The sequence below is a fragment of the Lygodium microphyllum genome, chromosome 16 (assembly GCF_053477565.2).
Source record: "Lygodium microphyllum isolate KBCC chromosome 16, Lygodium_microphyllum_v1.1.10, whole genome shotgun sequence".
In the NCBI taxonomy this organism is placed as follows: Eukaryota; Viridiplantae; Streptophyta; class Polypodiopsida; order Schizaeales; family Lygodiaceae; genus Lygodium; species Lygodium microphyllum.
In genome coordinates, this window is record NC_141150.1 from 68,449,014 (window position 1) to 68,468,254 (window position 19,241).

General features: G+C 41.8%; 1 protein-coding gene across 1 annotated transcript; it reads left to right on the top strand.

Annotated features, from left to right (window-relative positions):
* Positions 1-1,154: 1,154 nt before the first annotated feature.
* On the top strand, positions 1,155-1,577 carry LOC148022943 (uncharacterized). The gene has a single exon (XM_087695289.1). It carries the CDS (start codon positions 1,155-1,157, stop codon positions 1,575-1,577), a length of 423 nt encoding a protein of 140 aa, XP_087551415.1.
* Positions 1,578-19,241: the final 17,664 nt, after the last annotated feature.

The following is a 19,241-nucleotide window of genomic DNA, read 5'->3' on the forward strand; positions in this document are numbered from 1 at the left end:
TTCCTTAGGAGGTGAACTGTTCTTCCTCACAACTGAGAATGGAACGGTGGATATCTTGTCTATCCATCTCTTTCTACATTACACACACTTGATGCTCACACAGCAGGTTGTTATTGTTTTGCCATTGATCCGACTGGGAGGTACTTTGCAATGGGGAGTGCAGATGCTCTTGTGAGTCTCTGGGATCTTTCTGAGATGCTTTGTGTTCGTACTTTTACCAAGCTTGAAGCAAAGCAAAAGATCTAGAGTTGAAGGGACATGCAACGTAAAGAGGAAAAGATGCTGCTTTTCTGCGTGTGTATGAGAGGAAAGTGTGGCTAAAAAAGTGGGCTTTTTCTGGTTCACGAAAACAAAAGCAATGGAAAAAACGCAGAAGCAATGGGGGGGAAAAAGAAAATTTAAAAAAGGGAAGCGATGGGAAAAGAAGGCATCTTGGGGGCTGCTGGATTAGGCGGAAGGCTAATCTGAGGGGGAACAGAGGATTCGAGGGGGATCTACGAGGAGTTCAGAGAGGGGAGAGGAAGACTAATCTGGGGAAAGGAGGGAGAAACAGAGTATTCGGGAGTAGAGAAACATGGGAATACAGGGTGGGTGGATTGACGAGCACTGCATCAGCTGTGCGTGAAAGAGGCCGTGAGGAGAAATGACAACGAAGGAGGAGGGGAGAAGACTAACGTTGAAGGTGACAAGTCGACGAAGCCCGCTGAAGATTGACAACAATGGGGTAAGAAGACGCTGTGGTGAAGGACGTGTTGAAGGGCTGACCTGTAGTTGAAAAAGTCATTGCAACAATAAAGGAAGCTTTGCAAAAGACAACGTAATCATCTTTGGAATTCGGATTTGCAAAGCATGGAGGCGCTTTCTGCTGGACGAGCCCACCTACATTCAGACTGGAGGACTGCATGGTGATAACTGATAAAGAGACTGCAGATGGTTTTATCGAGCTGTTACAAAGCTGGCAGAAGAGCTCGAAGGCATGGACACTGTTGGAACAGAAAAGCTCGGAGGTGTGGACGCTACTACGGTGAGCTCGTGATGAAGAACGAGTACCAGACTAATGAATGTGTGAGTACAAACGTGTGAGTACAAACAATGAAAACGGAGAAGGCCAGAAAATTGTCTCGCGGACGAGAAACGTTAGTTGGCAGGATACCATGAGACCTTCTGTCGCGAGAAGCTTACTGGGCCTTCCTCCCAACGCTTCCCTATCACAGATTAAAGCTGCCTATAAAAAGAAAGCTCTGGAAAACCATCCTGATCGTCTTCCAGCTGATTTGAAGAAACATGGTGAAGCAGAGTTTAGACAGATTACGGGAGCATACACTTGTTTGAAGGCTGCAAGCATATCAAGCCAGTCATTGTCTATAGATTATCAGACTGGTCATGGAACAAAGACAGGCAAGAGAATGCATAATGCAGCTACAGTGCCTTTCCTGTTTATAATTTGTGGCACCCTTTGTCTGGGAGGATTTCAAGCTAAAAGAGCTTATAAAAAAACAACAGCAGGCCACACCTTTTCAGAATCCATTCCTCCCTTAAGAATTATCTCTCCTGCATCAAACATTTCACTCGAGTAAAATTACAATACTATGGAAGGGCAACAGCAATCGAGATGTTTTGAACAAGCACGGACGGGCCTATCTAGTTTCGCAAGGTGCACATGGCAGTACTGATAATAAACACAATCTGGCCGCAATGATCCATGATTTCATTGAAAATGGAAGCTATGGATCGGACCTTGTTGAGATCAGCGATGGTGAGAGTGGTCTTCTTTTTGGTCCAGCAGAACTGTTGAGAACCTTCAGGCCCTGAAATTCAACTCAACTTCCTTGGAAAGGGAGCTGCTGCTCCTGGTCTTGAATAAGCTCTCTCTTGTCATTAAAGAAATTGATGTGGTGTGCCCAAAGCCTAGAGTGGAATGCAGAGGAGCATGTATTCGTTGTCAGCAGAGTAAATTTCAGATCATGGGATCTACATGCCAATAACTTGCAGGGAATCATTCCCTCTTTTTTTTTTTTTTGAGAAGAATCTCCTAAATCTCTTCAAACTGGACTTGTGAAATAATAACCTCGTGGGAAGTTTCTTAATAACAACTATGCTTTGCATCCAATCTCTTTTCCCTCCTTATTATCCTGGAACATAAACTGAAATCTGTCTGAAAGGAAAAATTGCAGAACAGGGACATGCTGAAATCTAAACAGAATTTATTGATTGAGTTATGGAAATGTTGTATGGTTATTATGACATTGGATTATTCATTTGATTGATCTTCCATTTTGACATATATCAAGGTCTTCTGAAGATGCGACTTTGCTTTCACAAACCCTTCGACATCTTTGGTGAACCCGACGTGAAAGCGTCGCAGAAATTTCAGGATGGGAGATACTTCAGCCTCTATTTCAGCTTCTTCTACAACTCCAGCTGTGTCTACTTCAGCTCCATCAATGACTGCTGCGTCAAGTACTTCAACGGAGGATCTAAAATAGATTTTGCAGAATATGTCTATATATATGCAGCTCCAAAATCAGCAAACACAATTGTATATGCAGCAACAACAACAATTGCATCAACAGCAGTTGTCTTAGCAAAGGCAACTCTATTCAGAGCAGGAGAATGCAAACAGCGCGACTAAGGCTATTGAAGCAGTTGAGAGTGAGAAGAAGCTATTTGACGGGCGTAATGTTTCAGCATATTTGAAGACATATGAGATCAAGATGGGGTTTTTTGGAGTTCCTGCTGGACTTATGAGTAAGTACTTCCTTCGTCTTGTCACACCTGCTTTGAGGACAAAAGTGACTGATCTTTTTATTCAAAATACACATTGGCAAGATTTTAAGAAGGCCCTAAAAGAAGAATACTTCCTTGAGGACTTTGGTATGGCTACTCGGCGGTCATTCCGAGAGTGGGTCTACATGCCAAACAAAGGTCTCGCTGCTTCGGAGTTGATTCGAGAATTTGAGGAAAGGTATAGTCAGCTTGATGCCATTGAACAAAGAGCATTGGATGTGGAAAAAGTTGAGCTTTTCTTGCAAGCTGCAGATCCTGCTCTTCAAGAAGAATTGGGTGAGCTTCTTGAAGATCGCACGAAGCCTATGGGTCTTAAAACTGATTGGCAGGATGCTCAGGATGCAGTCTCGACTTTGACCAAGAGGAGGATATGGAAGACTCGCCTACAGAATGGTTCCATGACACCTACACCATCATCAGTTCCTATGCCTACTTCTACTCCTGTTATTTCTTCTCCTCCTCAGCCAGTTTCTTGGCCTATGCCAATGCCTATTGTTGCCACTCCACCTATTCCTCCTGTTCCACGACCGATGCCTGCACCTTCTGCTCCAAAACCATCCGCTCCATCGGTGCCTACTTCTCTTGATGACATAATCAAAGGCATAACAGATTTGACACTGGAGTCAGTCAAAGCAGAGTTGGTGGGAAAGTTGAAGGAGCAGTTTGCTTCGACTGCGCCTACTGCTACTTCTAGTGCTCTTACTGCACCTAGGAGTGCTCCTAGTGCACCTAGGAGAGATCGGATATGTATTTGGTGTGATAGTACGGAGCATCAGCATTGCAGGGATTGTGACTCTTTCCAGGATGCAAGGAGGCAGAATTTGGTATATTGGGGGCAAGATGGTAAGATTTGGTTGACTGAAACAGGAGCTCCACTTGCTACCAACTTTGGTAAAGGTGGAATGAAGAAGTTAGTGGAGGACATGGCTGCGCGTACTTCTTATGTGGCAGCTAGAGGTGATGCTTCTGCATATGGAGTCCAGATTGAGAAGGGATCAGAGACTCAGTCCGCGCTATGGACTTATGCTATGGAGACTGCAAACAAGGGGAAAATTCAGCAAACTGTTTTGACTAGTGCAGGCTCTAGCATCAGATCAGAGATAGGTTGGGACTCGCCTGTTGACAGGTATTCTATTTATGCTTATTTGGCTAAATCTCATGGTGCAGATGTATTTGTTGAGGAGAAGCGTAAGAGGGATGAAGAAAATCCAAGTGCAGCTAAGAAGACTAGAGGGGGTGAGTTTGTTACTCCACCTGCTGCATGACCGTCTTCAAGACCAGGGCTAGATTGATAGATGGAGGATGCTCAAAAGAGAGAAAAGAGGCAAGAGCCTAGAGAGAGAAAGCAGCCAGGATTCAGATTGATGTCCGATATTGAGACATCTACAGACATGAAGAAAATCTTTAATGATAAGATACTTGGCAGTGAGGTGACTTTCACTATTTCTGAGATTTTGGGCATCTCAAAAAGAGAGTTTCAGGATCAATTTCAGGAGGTCTTGAAGAGGAAAAGACATGCGTTGGCTACCACTGATACACAGGGAGTTTTGATTGGGGAGTTGGATGAGGATGAGGATGAGGTTATGGTTGATAATGCTTCTGTTTTTCCGCAGGTAGAGAAGAGGGTTCAGCCTATGCATTATGCTGAAATTGATGAGCCTGTCATGATACCGCGTAGTCATTTTTCGCGGAGCCATTGGGCTAGGGCAACTACAGAGACGATGGTAAAGATTGGAGAGAAACAGGTGCCTTATGTTGCATTGGTTGATCATGGTTCAGAGATTAATCTCATAGTTCGTGGAGTTTATGAGAGTAACAGATGGCCTATGGATGTAGAGCATGGGTGGCGTATGAGAGCCGCCAATAACACTGCAGGTGATTTGTATGCTGCCTGCCCTAGTGTCAGGGTTTCTATTGGTGATGTAGAGGAGGATTTTCATTTCTTTGTGCAGGATTTATGCTCTTATCCTATAATTCTTGGTCAGCCATTCATTACAGAGATGCGCATGGAAACAAGGGTCATGGATGATGGATCTGCTTATGCACGGATTCGCAGTAAAGATGGTATGAGAGCAGTTCAGTTTATGACTGTATGTGTGAACCATGTTAGAAACAGAGATACTCTCAGAGATGCACCTTTGCCCACTGTGAGAGATTCGGGTTTTCATTAGGTACCGCCGTTTCGCGAGACGACGGTGGTACAGAGCATAGAAGATTGGAGTTCTCGCCTCCTGGCAGCGGTGTTTTCTCCTCCGGGTTTGTTGGGATTTCAGCAAACAGTTCGATGAGTTATCAGAAGACTTCTAGGTTATCTAGAGCTGCCAGGCAGTATATATGCAGGAAGGAGAAAAATTTGAAAAATGCAGGAATTTTGGAGGATCATGAGCACATAGATGGGATGTATGACAGTGTGATTTGTGCAGATACGATGACAGAGATGGAAGATATGCTGAAAACTGATATGCTGAATTGTCATGGTAATGTATCAGTGCAATCCCTGGACATGTTTCATGAAATTGTAGATTTCATGTCACAGATTGAGTCAGAGGCTGAGGTAACTCAGCAAAGAGTGTTGAGTGCTGAAGAAATTCAGCAAACAGAGTTTCCAGTTGGTTATGATCAGCTTTCAGAGAGACAGAGGGCTGAAAATTTTCAGCCAACAGAGTTTACTGCTGAAATATTTCAGCATTCAGAGTTTGGGGCTGTTTATGTGCAGTCCATAGAGTAGAGGGCTGAGAATATTCAGCCATTGGAGTGCAGAATTGTTGATTTACAACAAGGTTTATGTAATGCAGAAGAGCATAATGAAGCCAGGGTTGACACGAAATACAAAACTGTGGATAAGAAGGTGAAGCCGGTTGCTGTACCGCTTCCATCTGACAGTGATCAACAAATAGAGAGGGCTGCTAAACATCAAATTTTGAGGAATCCGGAGTATATTGGTCATAAATTTTCAGCAGAGACACTTGCTGAATTGAAAATTGGAAATGGTGATTTCTTGTTACCCATAGAGAAGCAATGCTTTCAGGAGATGCTTGAGCGTCATGGAAGGGGATTTGCTTTTTTCCCACATGAGATTGGATGTGTGAATCCTGATATTGTTGCTCCTATGGTCATTTTTACTATTCCTCATATTCCATGGAATCTCCGACCTATTCCAGTGCCTAAGGCACACTTGCCAAAGCTGATTGATTTATTGAATGAGAAAATCAGGATGGGAATCCTTGAGCCTTCATCTGTACCATACTCAAACAGGTGGTTTACAGTTCCAAAGAAAAATGGTACTCTCCGATTTATTCAGGACATGCAGCCAGTGAACAGAGTTACTATCAGGAATGTTGGTATAGGTCCAGTTGTGGATGAGTTTGCAGAGGCATTTGCTGGACGTGCCATCTATTCTTTGGGTGATTTGTATTCAGGATATGATCAGTTTCAGCTGGCTTTGGAAAGCAGGGACATAACCACCATGAGAACTCCTATTGGGCTTGTCAGGATGTGTACCTTGCCTCAAGGTGCCACTAATTCTGTTGCGCATATGATGAATGCCATGCATAAGGTCCTTCGTGATTACATACCTCAGCTTACTATGCCTTTCTTGGATGATGTGCCCATTAAGGGGTGTGCAGAAGAAGAGAAGAATGAGAGCCTAAATGAGCAGGGATGCAGATACTTTGTGGCTGATCATATTTCAGCATGTGAGAAGATTTTGGCCAGGTTAGAAGAAGTGAACTTGACACTTTCAGGGCAAAAATCTGTTTTTGGAGTGAATGAGGTTGTCATTGTTGGGCATATGTGTGGATATTATGGCAGGAAACCTTCACCTGATAAGGTGAATGCTATAGGCAAGATTGCAGAGTATTGTTTTACCACTTCAGAGGTACGGAGATTCATTGGTGCTTGTGTGTTTTATATGATTTGGATACCTCATTTTGCACACATAGCAGATTGTTTGTATCAGCTGCTTCGAAAGGGGCAGAAATTTTATTGGGATGAGAGTCACACTAAAGCCATGCGGAAATTGAAGAAGTTATTGCAGAATGCTCCTACTCTTAGGAAAGCAGATTATAATTGTGAAAGGCCTATTGTATTGACAGTTGACACTAGTCCAATTGGCATAGGTTGGGCTGTGGGTCAAGATGATGCAGATGGAAATAGGTATGCTATTCGGTTTGGGGCGAAAGTCCTAAACGAGAGACAGAGGAGATATCCGCAAATCAAGAGGGAGTTATTGGGGATTGTTATAGCTCTCAAATGTGACAAGGAGTACTTTATTGGAGCTTCAGTTGTGGTAGAGACAGATTGTTTGCCATTGATTGGCATGATCACGAGTTGCTCTACTCCGGATATAGCCATGTTGAGATGAATTGCATACATCAAGTCATTAAATCCGGAATTTAAACACATAGCAGGGAAAGATAATCCAGTGGCAGATATGTTGTCTAGAGCCAAATATGATGATGAGGAGACTCTACTTGTAGAAGAGGATGATGCAGAAATTTCAGCCACTATGGTTGATCATGTTTGTCATGTCTATGATATTGTGGCTTTCATAGAAGAACTTTATGTTGGAGATTGGTTGCAGATTGGCAGGTACCTTAGTACATTAAGCAAAAGAGATGAATGGACAGATGAAGAGTTCAAGAAGACCAGAAGGAAAGCCTATGGTTATTTTCTCAAGGACGGATTTCTTTGGAAGCATCCGAAGAAAAGAGGCGGATTACCTTTGCGGGTTGTCTGTGATAGAGAGACACAGTTACAGGTGATGAGGGAGTTTCATGAGAGTCCTTGGGCTGGTCATAGAGGAGTGTGGACTACTTATGAGAAAATCAAGGAGAAATATTGGTGGAAAGGCATGTATAGAGATGTTTCTCACTTTGTTGAGACTTGCAGAGACTGCCAGATGTATTCAGTAGTGCGTCATCGAGATGAGCTTCATCCGACCTATCCGCTATGCATTCATTATAAGTGGGTAGTTGATTTGGTTACCATGCCTATGGGTCTATGGCAGATGAGATACATTGTTTTGGCTAGAGAGGATCTTACCAATCATGTTGAGGGCAGATCTTTGAGAACGAAGACCACTAGTGCAGTGTGTAAGTTCTTATTGGAGGAAATTTTCTGCAGGTATGGTTGTGTGGGTAAGATCACTGCGGATCGCGGTGAATTGGATGCAGATGAAGCTAGGGAGTTTTTCTCTCAGCTAGGAATCAAGTTGGCTCTAACCACAGCATATAATCCAAAGGGAAATGGAAAGAGTGAAAGAGGGCATCCGCCGATAGTGAAAGCATTAGCCAAAGCATGCAGAGGACGGATTGGAGAATGGCCAAGACTTCTACCATTTGCTTTATGGGCTGATCGTACGACTCATAGTATTACCACAGGATATATGTCTGCAGAGTTTATGTATGGTCAGAAACCTGCCTGCTTTGACTTGGTCAGTTTTACCTTGGCAGGAGGATTTGACGAGAGAGGAGCTCTTAGCTCTTCGGATTCGACAGTTGGAGAGGAGACCAGAGGATATTCAGCTAGCTATTGACAGGTTGAAGGTTGCTAGACTAAGGAATAAGGACAGGTTTGATAGCAGGCATCGCTTGCGGCCTAGAGCAATAGAAGAGGGAGATTGGGTATTGGTCTTTGATAGCAGCCTTGAAAATCAGCATACTGCACTTCGGAAGATGGTGAAAAGATGGTTTGGGCCGTACATAGTCAGACATGTCTTTGATAATGCAACATATGAGCTGACAGAATTGGATGGGACAGTGCTTAGAGTACCTATTGCTGGAAAAAGAATCAAGATTTTCAAGAAAAGAGATGATGAGGATTATGCATTGGAAGAATTTTCAAGAGAAGAGCAACGACAAGAAACTCCAATGGAAGAGACAGATGATATGACAGATAATCTTGTTGATCTACCGGAAATGCATAATGAAGAGATTGATCTGTTTGTGGATCTTGATGATAATGATCATGGGTAGTTGGCCCATCCGGAGGATGCGCAGGATTAGAGGGGGTGGGTGTCGTATTGCTGCGCATTTGAGGTGTGAAAACCACCCAAAAGTTGTGTGTGAGATTTGTTACTTTATACATATTTAGTTGTTGTGTTTACATTTATTTTCTGTGTATGAGTATAGTGGGGAGGAGTTGGAGGCATAGTGGTGAACATGATGAGATGCTTTCAGCCTATGTTGAGCTTGGAAGGAGGCGGTCTCCTCCCATAAGATCCACACACATGCCCAACTATTAATACTTCATTTACCCCAAATACTGATTTTGGCCCTCATAAGGTTAAATTCACTTCTTCAAGCCGAGTAAGAATCTTCTCACAATCCCTTATGTGCTCCCTGACAAACACCCTACATCCATCTTCATTTACTTCTTCATTATTTTCTTCAACACGTCCCTTAATAGGCACATCATCCAAGAAAGGCATAGACAAATGTGGAATAATGTCTTTAATAACCTTGTTCATCCCATTCATCATATGAGCCACTGAATTGGTAGCTCCCTGTGGTAGAGTACACATACAAACAAGTCCTAGTGGAGTCCTCATTGTAGTCAAATCCGTGCTCTCATAAGCCAACTGAAATTGATCATACCTTGAGAAGAGATCTCCTAAGGAGTACATAGCCCTACCTGCAAAAGCCTCAGCAAACTCATCCACAACTAGCCATGTTCCTATATTCCGGATGGTTACTTTGGTCACTGGTTGCATGTCTTGAATAAATCTAAGGGTTCCATTCTTCTTAGGTACTGTGAACCATCGATTGGAATAAGAGGCATAAGAAGGTTCTAAGATTCCCATCTTTATCTTCTCATTGAGTAGATCTATTAACTTGGGTAGATGAGCTTTAGGTACTGGTATAGGGCGAAGATTCCATGGAATGTGTGGAATAGTGAAAATAACCATAGGAGCTACTACTTTTGGATCCACACATCCAATCTCGTGTGGGAAGAAAGCAAATGCCTTACCATGCTTGCTTAGCATCTCTTGAAAACACTTCCTTTCTACAAGAAGCAAGAAGTCTTCATTACCTACCTTCAAGTCTGCTAATGTGTCTGGTGTAAACCTATGACCAATTCCCCTTGGATCTCGTAAGCTTGGTTGATTTGAAGCCCTATTCATCTTCTCTTCATTGTCTAAGGGTAATGGTCCAGCCACTAGCTTTACCTTCTTATCCACTATTTTATATTTTGTTTCTATAATAACATCTATCATGTTCTTTTCAATAGTTTTAGCCCTACTTTCAACCCCATAATCAACATGATTTGTCCCTCTTTCAGCCCTTCTTTCATTCCTTGTAATCCCTTTTTTATCCCCTTTTTCAACCCCCATTCCTTCTTGGTACATAAAATATTAAATTGCCTCATACATGTCTAAAGAATGTACCTAAACTGATGAAACATCTTCTTGTAGCTTGGACCTTACCATGGTTGAAATTTCAACAAGTGTATCAGCACATGAAATGCCTTCATATACTCCTGTAATGCCTTCTTCATCCTGTAGATTGCATGCATCCTTCAATTCTTGTTCTTTGGAAGCAACATAGTGCCTTGCCACCCTGTTTAAACCTTTAACCCTTTCAAACTTCACTAAACTCTCTATAGAGAGCCCAACAAATCCACAAGAAAAATTATCAACCCCCTTTGCGAGAACTTTTCCCCCTCTGTACCACCATTGCCTCGCCCAATAGTGGTACTCGGTGAAAATCCGACTCTACCATAGGAAGTGGGTACTCCCTCAAGGTATCCCTGTTCCTTGGATGGTTTGCACATACTATCATGAATTGAACTACTCTCTTTCCATCTTTGCTTCGAATCTGTGCATAAGCAGATCCATCGTCCATAACCTTGGTTTCCATTCTTGTAGAAGTGATATAAGGTTGTCCCAAAATAATTGGATAAGAACAAGGGTCCTGAACAAAGAAGTGATGGTCATCTTGTATATGTCCAATGGTTACGTTTACATTTGGACAAGCGGCATATAGGTCACCAGCAGTATTGTTAGCCGTACGCATACACCACCCATGCTCAACATCTATTGGCCACTCCTCACTTTCATATAGGCTTCGAATCATAACATTGATCTTAGAACTATGGTCCACCAAAGCAATACATGGAGTCTCCATGTCCCCAACGTTTACCACAGTTTCAGTAGTTGCTCGAGCCCAATGATTTCTAGAGAAGTGACTACCAAGTATCATACCAGAAACTTCTTCATCTACATAATGTACGGGTTGCACATTCTTTACTTCACCTCCATCCTCCAGAACCCCTTCCTTTCCAAATTCCTCCATCTCTTCTTCCCTTTCTACAATCTGAATACCCTGTGAAGTAAGACCTTCTCCACTAATCACCATATTTTGATTCATCTCTCCCACAAACCACCACTTCCTCTTGATGATATCTATGATTTCTTCATGGAATTCCCTCTTTGCTATGCCTAAAATCTCCCCAAGAGTAAATTCATTCTTACTATTTAAGATCCTCTCCTCCAAAACCCTCTCTAAATCAGTAGCAGATTCTATGTTAGAAAGAAGTTTATACCATGGTTGCTTCTTTGGTCTGGGCTCGTGCTTTCTTCCTTTCTTCTCTACTTCTTCCATGTCATGTTCAGGTCCTGGCTTAGAAGAGGAAACCTCATCACCCCCTCTAGCTACTCTCTTTGAAGTAGTGGGTCCTACATCATCTCTCTTCCTCTTCTCCTCCACTATTACATTTAGTGTTTTGGCTTTTGGCTATGTAGGCATAGACTAAATACGTGTCTACAGGAGAATCCCACCCAATCTAATTGTATACCCAACACTCATCAAGTTTCTTTGTGGAACCTTCCCTTTTCCAGCACTTTGTAATGCTAATGCATATGCCCATAACTCCTGGATTGCCCCTTCTAGTATTCTTTCAATCTTTACCCCATAAGCAGATGCATCTCTAGCAACTTCTCTAGCAGTATGTGAACTAGATCGTGCCATAAAATCTTCTAACAGCTTTCTCATGCCACCTTTACCAAAATTTGTTGCCAAAGGCATACCTGTTTCACTAGCACATAATTTACCATCTTTCCAGAAGATCAGTCGTTTGGCAAGAGCATCCTTATAGCTTTTCTCAATCTCGTCGTTCATGTTGAGTGTTGTCGCACCACATACAGCTTCGCTTGAAGGTGGAATCACCTCTTCGCGGAGCTTGAGAAGGTCCCGTCCTCGCTGGTTCATCGTTCCGAGCAAGCCTGATTTGTAGATCCCGCATACCTTTCACAATCTCGTCCAACACGTCATTACTTGTTGCTGAAGGAGCAGGAGCAGGAACAGGTGCTGGCACTAATGTTGGAATTGCAACAGGTGTAGTGGTACGAGTAGGAGTTGTTTGTTGAGCTGGTTTAGGTGAAGAATCCTCCCTTGATAGCGGTGAAATATTCAATCGTTCCTTTTGCCTTTGTTTCTTTATCAATTTTTAATACAGCCTCTTGAGCATCTTTCCATTCAACTTTAAATCCGGTCTCAGTGGAATCATCTTCGAGAAGAGGTATCAAGTTAGTTTGTAATTCGGAATTTGCAGCTTGAAGGAACATCAACACCTTCTCGGATTGATCATTGAATATGTGTTTGATTAATCGATCATACCGTTGCTCAAATTCCCTTTGTAGTGCTGTAGCCTGTAGCTGAAAGTCTTTTGTTGGGTTCTGCAACCCATTCCACGAAAGTCTTACGGGTCATTTTGTCAGTGTCTTCCCTGTAAAATTCATCTTTCAAAACCTTTTTGAATCCTGTCCAAGTCTCCCCATGGCTTTCCACCAACGCTCGGACACGGTTCCGAACCTCAGAAATCGCAACACCAGCAAAGTATTCTAGCATCTCGTTCTCCGGAATACCGAAGAATTCCAATTTTTCTGAGTAAATTTGAAGAAACCTGGAAATATTTCGACCATCGAGCCACTTTACCTCGGCTAGAACCTCCTGCAGAGCCTTGGTAACAACATTTTCGTGCTTAAACGTGTGGTAGGACTTCATGAATGTGGTGAAATTGTCAATATCTTCCCTTTCCTTGCATGCACTAGAAGAACTCGGATCATCCATCTTGCAACTCGCTCGTGGCTTTCACATCGGGTTCACCAAGTTGTCGAGGCAGTTATTGTCAAAAAGCCACAAGTCATAAGGACTAATGAGTTGCACACGAACAATTTCCACAAAAAAATTTCCGGCTGTATAGTGCTCGGTTCACGTAGTTCTTTCTATGCAATGTAATTACCAAAAGAGTTCACTCGATACAATAACTTCAAGCTAAAGACTCGAGAACCCGCAACAACCCACGCACAGCTGGTTGTCCCACCTCAACCAAGAGTGGTGTAGGAAGTAAGGTATGATTTGTCGCTCTCTTGCTATTATAAAAACTCTCAAGATTGTACTAGGTCCCGCGGACCCACACACGGGTACCTCTATTCAAGGCAACAAGCACGCCGGTGCCTGTGCTACAAAGCTTCTCTGCAACTGTTCCACTTCCTGTGGACTCCCTGATCCAATAATTGGCATTGTATGCTGTGTAGATTAAATAGCATTCAGCTACGCTATAGCCCTCGATCATCAAAACTATAGTCGAAGACGCATGCAAGACACCAGCAATTACTAATTTGTAGTCTATTTACCTTATTTAAAACTAAAACCTAGGTCCTAGAATTTGAGGATCGACGGCCTAGGATACTGTACAACATACTCTCATCTGAGACTGTGAGGCGTCTGAGGTCTCGACTCTCAACTCTTGAGTCTCCATTATACTTCAGACTCGAGACTCCGAGAGGCAAGCGGTAGCTTGTAGCTATGGGCCAGGACGACTCGATAGGCAAGGTACGAGCGCTAAGGTCCAAACTCCACTTGGCCATTGGCCAATAGGCAAGAGCCAGGGCTACATCGTTGCGGCACGCGGGAGGCAAGTTACTGCAGGGGCTGCGGCCCAAAGCAACCCGACAGCAGTGACGAGAGCCTGGAGGTTAGAGGCAGCCTGCAAGGGCTCGAGGGCCAGGAGTTGGGAGTCTTGAGGTAAGCTGCGACTCAAGTCTACAGACTACAAAGTGCAGACTGCAAGTTTGCAAGGTTGCAGGTTGCAACGGGTCGGAGACTCGGAGCTGAGCAGCAGTCTGCGTCAAGGCTGCAGCGGGTTGGAGACTCGTCTGCATCAAGGTTGCAGCAATCGCCAGTAGTAGCACGGCCTCAAGGGAGGCACAAGGGTCACGCGCATTGAATGCATGTCGTGGCATCATAGTGCCTGTTCGGCTGCAGCCTCTGCGAGAGGATGGGACAGCTGTGGGCATTGAGCAATTGGCCGCTAACAATCGAGCGGCCACTGGCAACTCGCGAGTGACGAAGGGAGCAAGGTGCAATAGTGCAGTGCAGCCTATTTATTGTAGGCTACAGCCACTAAAACTTGAGCCTCAAATCAGCTAAGAGCGAGGGAGGCGGCCCACTTCAACAACATTGGTTGGTGGCTCAGTCGAGAGTCGACTAGATAGTCACCTACTATTACCATGTACCACCTATGATACAATGGATTTTTTTGTTTTATCAATTAATTGATTTATCAAGACTTTAAGGATGAATTTTGTAAATTAATCATAGCTATTAGTTATCTAGTATCAAGCTTTAGCATTGTGCAAGTTAGCAACCTTTCAAAGAGTTACAGCTTAGAGGTTCCTTTAATTATCTTCAAAGTAGCCAAACAAATCAAAACCAGTTCTTTTGTTGAGGATTTGTTTTGGGATTCTTGCTCTAACTTCATATGTGTGTCCTTCAAAGCCATACCTTATCCAACTTGAGTTATTGATGCATGCACGTGATCTAAAACTTTGCTTCATGTTACTTGTACTCTATTTGGTCACTTCCAAAGAGTCTCTTGTGGGAATAATATAGCCTTTAACCTATTGGAGATGACTTCTCTTGGACTTTTGAACCATATTCAAATGTGTACACTAATTTTCCTACTCTAGAATGTGTACAAAGCATGGATGACAATGACATGAAGCTAAACTAAGAAAGAAGATTCATACCAATAATACTAACAAATCTAAATGTGGGTGTACAAATAAAGTAGGCGTGATGTGCTTTTGGGCCTACAATATCATGGCTCTTTTTAATAGAATGGAATGCAACTAAATGGTTACTTTTATTATAATTTTGTACATACTACCCATGGTGCTTAATATGCACTACTTGAAAGTTTGAAACGTCATGTTATACTCAAAGTATAACAAGCATTATGATTCACTCTACTAGTGGTGCTTAATATGTTATACTTGAAACGTAATGTTATACTCAAAGTATAATATGCATTATGATTCAATATTTGATGGATTGAGCATCCTTGACGGTTCTTGTGTGTCAATAGATACTATTGGATTTTGAGTTGAAGGCTTGGGACTTGGAAATCTCTCTCCAATTCACCAACGCATATTCACTTCAATTATTAGCCTTCAGGTACATATTAACAATCATCTTTTGTTTTCTATAACAACCTTTCAAAGGCATTTATATTATTATTACAACATGAAGTACATTGCTTTATAGGATCATTCTACGTATTGTAGATTGCTCGACTATGGATGCATCCAAATCTCAAAAGGGTTTGGCAAAGAAAAGAAAGGTTTATCCTTCTATAGATGCTTTTTTATCTAGAGGCCAAAGTGCTTTTAAAATGCCAAAGGGTTTGGCATCAAGAGTTGCCAATGAAAATGCGGGTCAAATGTTAGCAGAAAATGCAAATGCTTTTAGAATGCGAGAGGATATGACATTGGATGGGTCAAATGCTACAAAAAATGTAAATGTGAGTATGGGAAATGAAACATAGAATTCTTCCAACATTGATGCTTCCATTAAAAAGGTGAAACGAAAGTGACGGTATCAATGAACTCTTTTGCATCCATGGGCATATATATGCAAGTCTTTATGCAATGACGAAAGAGTGAAATGCCAATGGTGTCAAGATGCCAACAAAGTGAACACCTACACTTAGGGAGGCTCTCAAAGCATCCAATTGTCAGCATTGAATGACCATGCAAAGACATCTAACCACATTAGTGCAGTGCGTGCTCGTAATGCCAAGGTAGAGTTTGGTAATGATGGCAAAGGACCTATGGACCATGGATTGGATACCATAGTCCATACTGAACAAAAGTGGATTATATCATGTATGAAATTGGTATGTTTTTGTGTATGTGAAGATATCCCATTGGAAATTTTGTCTTGTAGACACTCATGTGGAGTACACTTCCTGGCCCTTCGTTGATCAAGAAGTATAACCGATATAACTCAAGGTCGAAAAAACTCCCCTCTTTCTGGCACTCATCCCCCTTTTAACAGTACAATTCCTTGCTTTTTTCATCCTTGTCAAATCCGCACGCGCCCCAGAATTCCTCCTCCTTTTCTTGTGCCCTCTTTTATATATATGGTCGCACTATGTGTATCTTTTTCCCATTTAAAAAATAGCTTTTTCCAAAAACAAGGGGTTGTTCCCACCAGGTAGTTTGACAAGCTTCTTAGCAACTTGACTTCTACTTTTGACCAAAAAAAAAAATGTATACTTGGATGAGCATATACGCTTGCCTCAATTTCTACATTAATTAGCAGTCTAGCAAAAACATACACATGCACAAATACACACACAAACACATAAAACTACACACATGCACACACTAAAACAACAACACAAACACACTACATACATGCATACACAACACAACTAAACCCCCAACACGCACATACATACATTCCCTAAACCCTATTCTTGCTTGGGTATTCAAATTCAACGTCACCAACAACAAGGCATCCTTATTCTTTGCCAAACAAAGTTTATTGATGATATTGTTGATAAGTTTTGGTTGGCAAATTCACACTCTGCCAATACTCCCATGCTCATGAGTTCTACCAAGGGCATATCTACAAGCCGCAATGAGGATTTAGTCATTCACCAACCTTATGCTAAACTTGTTGGTTGTCTACAGTTTGTTGGCTTAAATACAAGGCCAGATATTCTATTTGTAGCTAATTTCTTTGGACAATACCTTTCTTTTCCATCTACTATTCATTGGAGTACTACAAAACGTGTTCTTAAGTATCTTAAGGGCTCTAAGGAGTTTGGCCTTATTTATCGTTGCCAAGAGGAGTCTTCTCTTGATCTTGTTGGATATACAGCTGCTGATTGGGCAAGTTCACATTTATCTATGCGATCTACAAGTGGCAATTGTTTCTTTGTAAATGGATGTTTGGTTTCATGGTCTAGCAAGAAACAACGACGTGTTCCGATTTCTACAACTGAGGCAGAGTATGTTGATGCATTATTAGCAGCTCGTGAGTTAGTTTGGCTTCCACAATTACTTGCAGATTTGGGACATCCTTCATTATCTAGTACACCTCTTCAATGTGACAACCAAAGTGCAATTAGTCTTGCAAAAGACTATGTTCGGCATAGCAAATCAAAGCATATTGCAATCCATTATCATTATGTTCGACATGAAGTCAAGAAAGGTTCCATAATGGTGGAGCATTGTCCCAGTGATCACATGGTGGCAGATAATTTTCAGAAAAAGCACTTAGTGAAGCTCGGTTTACCTCATTAAGAGCTGCACTTGGAATTGTTCCAAGCTCTTTTATATTCAATAAATCTTCATAGCAAACCATTTTGCATTATATGTATGTGTAGGGGCTCAGATTTTTCCCTTGTTCTCCCCAAGGGTTTTTTCACTCGCAGCTAAAGACCTTTGTTTGAGCAAGGATGTTACAGCTATATTTGTCACACTCTCACTTAACATAGGTCTCACCTATATATATAAACTCAATATCAATAAGAATCATTCTTTGGGAGCATGTCTCGTGTATCTCTCTTATGTCCACATCTCGTGTGTCATTACTTCTCTCTCTCAATAGGGTATACAGCTATCTAGAGCTCAAAGGGTTTTTCTTAGTCACTATACAGCTATCTAGAGCTCAAAGGGTTTTTCTTAGTCACTACTTCCAATCCTATACAGTGTTTTCATGGCAAGAAAATATATGAACAAGGAAATTGAGACCATATTTGGTGGTTACAAATGGATTGAGGATGCAATGTCTCAATCTTTCAATAAGCCTTTCTCTATTACAACCGGTTCAACAACATGTACATCGATGTTTAGGTACTCCAACGAGCCATGATCCAATTCTACAACCTTACTCTTGAGAAGACAAGTGGAACAACCATATTTGTGTTGAAACTAGATGGGTGCCAAGTGGTAAAGGGTAGAATGTGTTAGTTTGACACTAATGAGCAAGGCACTGAAGTTTCAAGGTTTAGAACATGAGGAATAAATACTAATCAATGAGGAGTATCATCGTCGTAAAAAACATAAACAATAATATTTTGGTATTTAATTAGAGAAGAACATTTGGTGGCTAGTAGCATGGGTTCTCCTACATGAAAACTATGATAGCCTATAGTGGTACTTCACCCGCAATGTCCTAGTTGATATTGTGTCTCAGCAATCAACTAGTGAACAACTTGATGTACCTAATATAGGAAAATTTTCTATTGAATGGCATTTGGATGGGGACTTGAAAACTCTAAAATGCATGTTGGGATGTAAACATGGGAAAAACACTATGTTTCCATGCATATTTTGTACTCATCCCAAGATGACAGTGGAGGCGACAAGCAAAGAGAGAAAACCAGAAAAAGGAAAATGATGCAAGCAGAAGGATGTCAAGAATAGTGTTGAAAGTGACAACATACAAACTAAGTGTCCTATGGAATGGTTGAATGGCATTCTAGCTTGTGACACTTGCAAGCCACCTACTCAAGATAAGAAGGACCCAGATTGGAATCCTATTTTGAACATCGTGCTTTCTCAAGTACATGTGTGCACATTACATGCATGCTTAAGAATTATAAATAAGCTCATCACACTCCATTTAAACTATGCATACAACATGGAGCTAGAGGAGCAATATCAAGAATCAATTCATGCTCTAAAGGACATTCTCTCTATAGCCGATTTCCATGGAGGAGCAGTAACAATTACAAGAGACCAAGAAAACCCAAATAACATTCAAGATAGACCTAACAAGATCAGCATGGGCGGCTCAAAGTCAAGACATTTTCTTTCAAATCATTTTGGGTCAGAGAGTCACCTAGAATTTCAAATTTGAAAAAGATATGCGATGTGACAATATATAGAAGAAATGATGAAAATCTAGGTCTCAAGAGAGCACGTTGATCGAGTATTTTTTGGTCCCACACTTTTGCCAGTACCTAGTCCTTAAAGTCTCCATTAGATCCATTCTCATTAGTCATAGCCTTTACTTTATCTGATCCTATCACCTATTTATCCATGTATCTGATCAAGTCCATTCGCCCATTTTCCTTATAGTAGATCCATTATTTACTTGATCCTTGAGTATAAGCTTTAGAGAGAAATTCATGAATATAGTTGCCAAGCTTTATCC

Bases quoted from the DNA above. Each gene is read 5' to 3' on its own strand.
- LOC148022943 (XM_087695289.1), top strand. From the start codon at position 1,155: ATGAGACCTTCTGTCGCGAGAAGCTTACTGGGCCTTCCTCCCAACGCT.